Consider the following 10,993-nt stretch of genomic DNA (forward strand, 5'->3'; position numbering starts at 1 on the left):
TTAAATTCACTTTACTTTGGAAATTAAACTTTCTGGACAAGTTTCAATACAGGGTGACTCTGTGTTTTACTTCCTTTTGGTGTACTCTCTGTTCATAAAATGTGTGGCAAAGTTTGTGCCAAATGATTGATTTAGTCATTACCTGAGGGTAGATCCTGGGGCTATGACAATGACACATCACAGAGATATGCAGTCTATCAGATAATTAATCCACCTCAGTATTTTGTCTTCAGTATTGATCACTGTGAGGACGGAAATTCCCCAGAGCATAGAAGCTCGATGAAGGTTGCCCCACACTGCATCCCAATGACAACAAAAAGCTGCTTCTACTTCAAACAATAGCGAGCCAAGTCTGTCATCTGTCGCCAGCTCCAGGTAAACTATTGGTAAATGCAGTGAGTAAATATATGTGGGATTATAATGGATAAAATCATTTAAATTTTTTAAAGTGACCATTAAGAAAATTACAGCTTCATATGAGAATACATCAGACAGTGTGCAGCATTTGATCTGATTCACAGAGTTGAGTGGTAGACCTCCAGGAGTCCCTGAAGAGGGCCCCCCACTGGATCCCTCTCTATCCTTTATTTTACACATTAATGTTCTGAAAGGTCAGCTAGTCTAAAACGGCTCTCTCGCTCTCTCTCTCTCTCTCTCTATATATATATATAGATAGATATATCTTATATATAGATATATCTATATATATATGATCAGAACTATGTAAACTTAATTAAAAAAAGAAGCTGTTGAGTTGTAAAGGACAAAGAACTTCAGTTTGTGTCTCTCTTGATATCAGTGACAGCAAGTGACAAACTATTAAGGGCCTCATTAACTCTCCTGATGGCCTCTATAGGGGCCAGACTTCTCAGTAGCTGTTCCCATAACTGCTTAAGGAAAAAATATTTTTTCAGAAGAATAATCCATTCATGACCCCCCCCCCCCCAAAAAAAAAAAAAATTGCTTAGGCGCATAATTAGCAGGGAAAATATTTTCCCTTTTTAAAAATTTTTTTTACATTTTTATAGGTCTGGTTTGATTGTTCATCCAAACAATAAATCTTAAAAGTTAGGCTTCCTAAAAGTAGTTTACCTCTGTGGCCAATAAATGCCACTCTTCAGAAACCAACTGTTTACATCTGCACTTTTTTCCCTCAGAGGATCGCGACGTTACCTCGCGGTTTGTTGTCTGGATCCCGGCATTTAAATGCAAAGTGACAAAGTTTCACATAATGAAAAAAAAAAAAAGAAAAAGAAAGAAAGACAATGCAGCGCGCAACGAGCTCTTTATTTTAAGTGGAGGAGGAGAGAAGGGGGGTTATCCAAGGTGTTCGAGACAGATGAGGGAGGTGGGAGTCGGGGAGGGAGGGAGGAGGAGGCAGGGAGGGATAAAAACTGCAAGGGGCCATAGATGCTGGATCATTTGGAAAGTTTTCCCGTCCTGCGCTCACCGCCTGCCCTCACGAACCGTACTGGAGACGGATAGGAAACCCCGCTGCAGAGCCCGAGAGCCGGCCTTCACTCCGACGCACTCCCCTCTTGTCCGTTTCAGAGGTGTCACTAAAGGATTAATGAGCCAAGAAGGCACCGAGCTTCTCCTTTAAGGCTCATTTCGGCGTTTTTCGGCTTTACGCCTGGACTGCCCTGACACCTTCCCTTTCACATTCACTCCATTCGAGGATACCTGTACCTCTACTGATGGTAAGCGCTCATCTCCTGACACACTCGCACACAACCGGAGCTTTCAGAGAGCGAATCTGTTGAATAAACACAGGGAGGGAGCCCGCTGACAGTTTGTGACTTTGGGTCTTGGTTGTTCGGTGTTTGTGCGCGTTTAACAGACTTCACTGGGACATGTGCGGTCTTCCCCTGTAGAAATGTAGAAGGGTACGAGCCCCCTTAAAAATCTAAAAGTCGACCTCAAGGGGACGGAGGAGCTGAGATGAACGGAGATAAGTGTATTTCGGGGGCGAACAGCGCGGTGATCCCGGTGGAGCTCGTAACAGGTTAAAGCCTTTTGTGCCGGAGAGCGGAGCAGTGACAAACCAACACCGTGAGGTCATTTCCAAACAGAGCTTTCAGTTTCTTTGCGCTCCCATTTCTCCAGTACAAGTACAAATATTTACACGATGTAGATTTGTGACTCTTTCCCGAAGTTTGGCAGAGATCCCCCCCCCCCCCCCTGATTAAACACCTGTGTCTGCTTCGTGTCATCCCGGTGTGCGTAATGTAGAAGACAGAGATGACACAGCTCCGACTTTGAAGCCAGGATGGAAAAAATGACATTGTTTATATCTTGAGCTTATTTTCATAAAACTCCAATTCACTTCCGCTTCTCCTTCAGGCCAACAGTAACTCATGCGTTATTGAGCCAGTTTTAAAACGGCCCATTTCTGTCCAACAATGACAAAAGTCTCTGCAAAAACACTCAGTGCCAACACATTGCAGAGGCATTCAGTTACAGTGGATTTGAATCCGGTTTATAATTGTCGAGCGACAGTGTAATAGGCCTACAAGGACTCACATGTTCCACAGGTTTGCACCTGTTTTTAACGAACGATTATACAGTTAAATTGTGTCATTTAATCCAGTCATGCAGCAGCAGAGAAAGCATTTTGCGGCCTGCGGGCGCATGGCGTCCTTGGCACACACCTTTACTTTTCATCTCAAATTTCTCCGCCATGGTGCAGGGAGACAGACTCGCCAAACTTTGAATGCAAGAGCTTTTCATATTTGGATATTTATATATGTATATATATATATATATATATATATATATATATATATATATATATATATATATTATTTATTTTTTTTCGCGTCTGGCAAAGAGAAGCAGTTTCTTTTGCTGCTTCAGGAAAATATTGGTCCAGGTGTTGACTTTTTGTTGCTGGTGCTTCTTGATATTTTAGGTTTTCGGGGGGGGGGGTTTACGTTTTTGTTTTTTTTTTTTTGTTATTTATCACTCTTTAAACCTGTGATGCAAATCAGCTGAGAGCATCTGACATCGCCAAAGTGTTTTTTTTTTTTTGTTTTTTTTTTAAATTCTTCTTAAAGGGAACAGAGTCGTGCAGCTCGTCATTTCTATCGGACTTGTTTTCTTTCAGAGTATACTCCAGCTTAACAAAACCATTAACCTGGTTTCAGTGATCTCACTGACTGTGAATGTTCTTACTGTTAAACTGCTCACTGGGAGCAAATAAAATCCCAAACCACTATTCAACAACAACAGACATTGCAGGTCTCTGTTTTATTTCTTTCAACAGAAATGAGGATATTGCATTTTGTTGGCCACACTGAATCCTAGGGAAGCCTTAGTTATTATTTAAACTCCTCCAAGCTTTAGTCACAACCCAGCTGTTATCAGGAGAGTCAGCAAACCATTAAAATTCCCTTGTTAAGAAGGATATGTTATTTTTAATCACAAATACACCGTCTCACAATGAACTAAACAGGGTCTCCAGCTGTATACCCAGGATACCCAGCATGAAATATAGCAGCTTATTACAAAACACTGTTCCCATGACTATATAAACGTGTTGGTAAACCGATTTCTGGCATCTAAAATGACAAAATCAGGCCATACATTTGGCAGTTCCCGTGGTAACCTGTTGCCCTCCTCCCTCCCTCCCTCCCTCATTTCTCATCTTCCCTCCCTCCCACCATCACTGTCAAATTCCTCAGGAAACACATCTGAAGAGCCATGTGCATAGTCTGATCACATTATCTCTTGTCAGGGAGGGAGAGAGGCCAAGGGGGACCGAGCAAAGCCAAGGGCAGTTGACTGCTCCGGCCTAATTGCTCCCTGGTCTGCATTTGTTGTTTCAAAATCTTTCTCCGTCTGTCGCACAGTTCAGATGTCTTCAGAGTGGGAAACTTCTTAAAACAATGTATAATCCTCAAGTTTTGTTTTGCTCTCGCTGTTTGAGGAGTAAATGTCCACACTGCTGATAAATGTGCTGGAAAGTCACTGAAAAAATGAACAGAGTTTGGTTTAAAACCTTGTTTGGCTTTTTTTTTTTTTTTTAATCACCACTGGTGAAAACAGGCCAGCAAACATGAACGCGGTGACTTTTTCCAGAGTTGAAAGTCACTCCCTGTCTGCCTTACATCTTCTTTCATCATCATCGCACCACTTTGAGTGTCTGTCTGTTTTAGCCTGCAGCTTTGTCAGTGGCTGGTTACAGTTACAAGATGTTCTGTATGGTCAGTGTTTTTGAGTACTATGAATCCCTGTAATCATGGGAGAGGCCCTCTCTGTACAATGAACGTTTGTTGTCAGAGATGTGCACACACACACTCACTCACTCATACACACACACACACGCACACACACACACACGTTATCCCCCCACCCCTTGGGTAATAGAGCTGATCATGTTCTGAACCCTCCTCTCTCTTTGCCACAGTTCTCACGAACATGCAAACAGTGGCACACACTCGTGCACGCGTGCAGACACGCACACCATTTAGCTCATGCACACACACACACACACACTCTGCACATCACCCTTTCTGCGTGCACACTGGATCTAGTGTCATGACCGAGAAAGGGGGGGTCAATCGGAGGTCAAAGTCTAATGCTGTTAGGAAAAAGATCCTTGATTGCATGTACAGTGAGCCATGCAGGGGCCGAGATTAATCGCACAGATACGAAGCCAGGCATAGTCGCACACGCACAAACACACAAACTGTATATTACACACGCACAAACATACACACAGTGTTCCTGTTAATGTGCATCCTCACTGTGTAGTAATGCTTGGGTACTCTCCAGCAGAACAGGCTCCAAATGATGACCAAAGACCTACAGTACGTTGCTACAGAGTTGAAATGTCTGCTCCATGGTGCTGTTGTTGTTGTGGTCACTCTGTCAAAAATTCAGTAATTTTATTAGTGTGAGTCAGCAGCATTTAACACATTTAAATGACGTGTAAAAGAATTGAATCATTAGAGCTACACTGCTATGCTTGTTAAACCTGACAGAGGAAAAGCAGACTGTTAAAGTTGTGAATAATCTTTTTTTTTGTTTTTTTTTGTTTTTCCTTTTAATTGAGTATTTTAAAGGTTTTATTTGGAGATGCTACTCATAAAAGCTTTTAATTGAAGTAGTCTCCTGGAGCCAAGAAAATATCCTGACTGGTGTGATTTCATTAAGTTTAAGAGCCAAATATACCCTGCAAAACACCATTTTTATCCTCTAGTGGTGAAGGTACGGCTCTCCTGCTGATGACGATGTCAAAGAGCAGAAGGCCTGTCATCAGCGTCACTACAACCTGTTTGATCCCTCAAGTGGGGGAGCGTTACTAAGAGATGAGGCCCTTTTAAGTTGGATCTGTTTAGTTCCTTGTCTGAAATGGCTGATCTCACTTGTTTGGAGGGATAAAGGTTGAGTGAGTTCACTTGGAGACGGCTTGTGAAAGCCCTCTTGGATATAGATTTTTACCAGTCCTGATCAAAGTGGTGTTATCAGCTCTTTGGTCTGTGTGTGAACATGATAGGGAAGTTTGTTGTTTTTTTTTTCAGTTGAATCTGGTGGTTATCTAATGTTTTATGCTCATTGAAGGTTTCTGCTTAGTTTTTGGAACAGTTGTAATTATTTTATGAGATGTGTTTTCTGTCTTAGGTGAGTGTAAAGGCATTAGGGATCCGCTCTCTGTGTTGTGGCACATACCTCCTTACATTCCAGTTACAGTAAATAGCTAGCTTAGCCCATGAGCCAAAATGATAAGCCTTAAAGAGACACCGGGTCTCTCTTACCCACACACACTGACACAGATATACAGACACACTCCCTCGACCACTCTTTAAGTAAATACCAGGTAGTAGCCTGAAGTGTTTGCAAGTGCATTCAGTTTATAATTTCCCTGTGTTTTTATCTGTATCTTTCAGGAACAGGGTCACTCCAACGTTCTCCTGCAGCCGCCCAACACCACCTAACATTTCCTGGAAAAACGTGTCCATTGCCTCCTCCCAACAAACATGGACTGTTTTCCCATGCTTTATTTTCTGTCGGTAAGTAAGTGGACCATGCCATTTCAATTTGTGCCATGTGACACATAGCCGCATCTCGCATCATTCCCTCTCTGCCTAATCAGTCACTGATTTATGTGGCTCAACCAGACTTGAATTGAAAGTCCCTGTAGCGTGTTGGACAATGTATTTGTATGAGGAAGCGCTTTTTCAGTTAAATATGTGGCACATAGTCTTGGTTTGCCCCATGGCTTGTTGGAGCAGACTGTGAGGGACCGTAGCTTCTTATCAAGTTAAGAATTTGCTCTGACCCCGGGGCTGCCTCTTTTATTTGTCTAATCATAGTGGAGAAGGGAGGAGACAAGGGGGAAGGGAGGGAGCGAAGAGGAATGGCCCTCAGATTCCATTCAAAAAAGTTGGTTTCTTGAACCAGCTGTTTACCTTTGGAGGACGTCGCCAAAGATAAACTATAAGTGGTCTATCTGATCAGCGACTGCTTTACTGTAAACAAGGCAGACTGGACTATTAACACCAATTAGAGCTGCGCTCAGTGGGAACAGTTAGAGAAGAGGGTGAAGAAGGTGTTTTGGTGAAGACATGGAAGAAAAATCAAAATCAAATCTTTTATGTCAGTTAAAATGGAGGCCTTTCTCTCCCTTCCTTATCCTCCTTTTTTTGTGTTTTCTTCCCCTCTGCTCTTTCCAGTTCTCTCCTAATCTTTTATCTCCCTGTGCCATCTGCTGTTCCCCCAGAGACATCATGATTCCTGGTAATCGAATGCTGATGGTCATTTTAATATGCCAAGTCCTGCTGGGAGAGAGTAACCATGCTAGTCTGATACCTGAAGAAGGGAAAAAGAAAGTACCGGGCCTGCAGGGTCGTTCGGCCGCTCAGAGCCATGAACTGCTGCGGGACTTCGAGGCCACGCTGCTGCACATGTTCGGCCTCAAGAGGCGGCCGCGGCCCAGCCGCTCCACCACCGTGCCCCGCTACCTGCTGGACCTCTATCGGCTACAGTCGGGGGAGGCTGAGGAGGCTGGAGGTCATGACATTGCTTTTGAGTACCCAGAGAGGTCAGCCAGCCGAGCGAACACTGTGAGGGGCTTCCACCATGAAGGTAAGGAAATGCTGCCGTCATATGGCAGAAATAAAAAAGGACAAAATAAGAAATAAGAGATGATACATGCATCAGGGCAGCACAGAAACATTACACCATGATCAAGGTCACGGTTGCCAGACATTCTAATAATTTTTGTCGTATATTTCATTAGCTTGGTTGAGGACTGTGAAATTTTCAGGATTTAGAAAAAAACATTTCCTACATCCCTTGAAACACGATTGTAAGGCAGCTCCACCCATCTCACCATAACCAAGGAATCCAAGGATGTGGTCACCGAACACTGTCTAAAGAGGGGCAAAAAAAAAAAAATCTGCTAGACAAGCTCTCAAGAGCCTCGTTTGACAAAACTCTGCGTGTTTGGTTAGCAGCTGAAGAAAAAGCATACCTTCATATTACTGACTTGCACTTCTCACCCCACCCAGCAGAACATGGCTTAAAAAAGCTCGGTCTTGGCCTGGAATTGAAGTGTGCTCCTCTCTCATGTCTCCAGTTTATATGGAGGGCTCTTTTAGAAGGACCTTCCTCAACGTGCAATTATCTTTAATGCTACTCTGCAGCCTTCTAAATAAAGCCCCTACTGCCAACAATGTGGGTGCTGAAAGCAGACGCTGCAGCTCTCCGGAGAGATGGAAAAACAGTCTCAGAAGCTGGTGTGATAGAAAGACTGGAACGTTAGAAGGGTTTCTGTTTATTGTGACTTGGACCTGCTTGGTTTTAGCGACAGCTGCAGAGGTTTCAATTAGGCTCAGAGAAACTGCAGGTTGACTGATCTGTTAAATGTAAGTTGGGGTCGGAAAGATCGAACGAAACGTGTCGGGTAAATGCTTGAAAACCGTCCTCTGGATCGGTAGTAGGACTCTGAGCTAATATATGAGAGTTAGCGAGTGACCTCGTAGGATAGTGAACTGAGAAAACCGGGGAGCTTTAGGGCTGCAGAACATGTCCGCCCTTAGGGGGAGGAGTGAGGAAGGAGGGATGAGTCAGCCTTAATGGGGCTTGTCAAACACACTGCTAGTGGTAACACACGCCAACACACACTAACACGGCAACGTACCAAGGCTAGTAGGGAAGAAAGAGCACCGCCGCTGGAGGAGGAACTTCTGCCTGTGATGCAATGTGTATGTGCATGCATGTGTGCGTGTGTGTGTGTGTGTAGGTTTCTATTGCTCTCTACAGGCATTTACCCTCCTTCTCGTCTGCTAAACTATGTTAATGATACGCTTTGAGGTCTTTTGAGTGGGAGTGCTTGCTTTCATGGAAGCACCATTGTGCGATAGTGTGATTCAGTTGACTGATCTGTCCAAAACACGGTGCGGTATCAGTCTGCAGCAGATGGACGGTGAGGTGAGGAGGCATGTTTATGAGGAAGGTAAACCATGTCACCATACCTCATTAATTCAGCAAGAACTATGTGTTTTTTTTTATTTCCTGGGTGTAACAGGTGACATGTCCTTGCTTTTCCATCATTCCGATTGCAAATTAAACCACAAAGCAGGCGGCGCAGGAGAAGGTGTGTGAATGCACATTTTGAATAAGCTTCGGGTGAAGATTTGAATGCACCACGTTCCCTCGCAAGACGTCCGTTCCCATGGGCTTCAGATAAATGAGATTCTACTGTACTGTCTGACTCCTTAATGATTATTCATGATGAAAATGATAAATGTCTTAAGTGAACAAACTGCAGAGCTAATCAAAAACACAGCAGGTTTTAATAATGAGAACCACCTGGGTAAGATTAGGGCCTGGGTGTGAAATAACAGGGGTGGATTGAGCAGGAAAATAGTAGACACAACATTCCTTTCCCCAACAATGGTGATCTTGCCAGAAATCTGCAGACTGAGCGTGGAACAGGGAGCCTCCACTGTGTTTATACTGTAGCTGTGGTACGTTAATCACCACCCTCCTTGTAATGCGTGTTTCAGCAAAGTGCTCAGAGAAAGGCATTGAGAGAAGGGCTGGGTAATCCTTATAGATAGATAAGGAAGCGTGGACGATGTATATTTATATTCTTGAATACACCAGAGGCCTTGAAAAGTGTGCATGTCCATTCGTTTGTGTCAATTGAAGTGTGAAAGTGTGAGGTTAGCACAACTCAAAGCTGCTGCCTGGTACCATCAGAACTATGGAGGGAAAAAAAAAAAAATGCTGTAATACAGATCAACAGGAGATTCATGGAAACCTCATTATCTGAATATTTTTAAATTTATAAGATGAAAATCTGAAGCTGTGAGAAAGTTGTGAGTTTATCTTCGACACATTGTATTCGTTGATATTAGACACACTGAACATTATGGAATTATGCACTTGAGCAAACATTTGTCCTCTCGCTCATTTTCAGAGCACATGGAGAGGGTGCATGAGCTGGAGGATGGAGAGACCATGCCCCTTCGCTTCCTGTTCAACCTCAGCAGCATCCCAGAGGACGAGCTGCTCTCTTCCGCCGAACTTAGGCTCTACCGTCATCAGATCGATGAGGCCATTGCTGACTCCCTCTCAGGTGAGCAGGGACTTCACCGGATAAACGTGTACGAGGTGTTGAAGCCCCCGCGGCCCGGGCAGCTGATCACACAGCTCTTGGATACGCGGCTCGTGCGCCACAATACGTCGCGCTGGGAGAGCTTCGACGTCAGCCCTGCCGTGCTGCGCTGGACTCGAGAGCGCCTCCCGAATTATGGGCTGGCTGTGGAGGTTCTGCACCTTAACCAGACGCCGCGTCACCAGGGCCGACACGTCCGCATCAGTCGTTCACTACACCAGGAGCCTGGTGAGGACTGGGAACAGCTACGCCCCCTCCTGGTTACCTTTGGCCATGACGGAAAGGGTCACCCGCTGACCCGCCGGACCAAGCGCAGCCCCAAGCAACGGGGCCGTAAACGCAACCGCAACTGCCGGCGCCACGCACTGTACGTAGACTTCAGTGATGTAGGCTGGAATGACTGGATAGTGGCGCCCCCTGGTTACCAGGCTTATTACTGCCACGGGGAATGCCCCTTTCCTCTGGCGGATCATCTGAACTCAACCAACCATGCCATTGTTCAGACACTGGTGAACTCTGTGAACAACAACATTCCCAAGGCCTGCTGCGTGCCAACAGAGCTCAGCGCCATCTCCATGCTCTACCTAGACGAACATGACAAGGTGGTCCTAAAAAACTACCAGGAAATGGTAGTGGAGGGCTGCGGCTGCCGCTAACACACAAACTAACTAGAACTTGGACTTGGACTGGCGACTTGAAAAAAGCAACATGGACGCTCAAACAAATCAGAAGGTCTTTACTCCCAAAAATGTTCACTTGGACCCTTATTTATAACTTTTATGTTGAGGTGTATGTTTGTCTCACTTTTTTTGTTTCTTTGACAATATGATCATATATTTTGACAAAATATATATATATTTATATCTACATATTAAAAATAAATTGAGTCCTTATTTTAAACATAAAAAGCTGTACAACTTTTCATAATGTACATTAGATTGTATAAGTTTTTTTTATTGAGAAAATAGTAAAAACAATCTAAAAAGTAAAGTTTATTTACTTGTAATATTTATTGCTTTCATATTATATTCATTTTGGAGAAAAAAAATAAAAACATGAATTGCTTCCAATAATACATTCAAGCATATCACAAGACACACGCTTTGTGTATTTGCGTAAATCAGAGCACTGCGTGAATTTGTCACAACTCATATTTTTCTTAAGGAATCAATTGAAATAATCAGAAATAAACACTGACTCCAATTAACCACTATATCTTAATATTAAGCTGATGATTTTAAAAAGTGCCTTCAAACAAAATTCCTTTTACCGTCCTATAGAATATATGTAATAACTATCTACTATAAGGGGGGTGTAAAAATAAGTAAGTACTAAGTAAATTGTGTTATGGTTTTAAGATGAATT

At 43.5% G+C, this 10,993-nt stretch overlaps 1 protein-coding gene across 1 annotated transcript; it reads left to right on the forward strand.

Moving 5' to 3' along the window:
• The first annotated feature begins 1,415 nt into the window (after nt 1-1,415).
• Nucleotides 1,416-10,618, forward strand: bmp4 (bone morphogenetic protein 4). The gene is made up of 4 exons (XM_071498505.1): nt 1,416-1,700; nt 5,892-6,014; nt 6,725-7,089; nt 9,431-10,618. Exons 3-4 carry the CDS (start codon nt 6,732-6,734, stop codon nt 10,282-10,284), a joined length of 1,212 nt encoding a protein of 403 aa, XP_071354606.1. The 5' UTR covers nt 1,416-1,700; nt 5,892-6,014; nt 6,725-6,731; the 3' UTR covers nt 10,285-10,618.
• Nucleotides 10,619-10,993: the final 375 nt, after the last annotated feature.

This window comes from Trachinotus anak, unplaced genomic scaffold (genome assembly GCF_046630095.1).
Source record: "Trachinotus anak isolate AG129_WGS33_773 ecotype Australia unplaced genomic scaffold, CSIRO_AGI_Tana_v1 ptg000015l, whole genome shotgun sequence".
Classification (NCBI taxonomy): domain Eukaryota; kingdom Metazoa; phylum Chordata; class Actinopteri; order Carangiformes; family Carangidae; genus Trachinotus; species Trachinotus anak.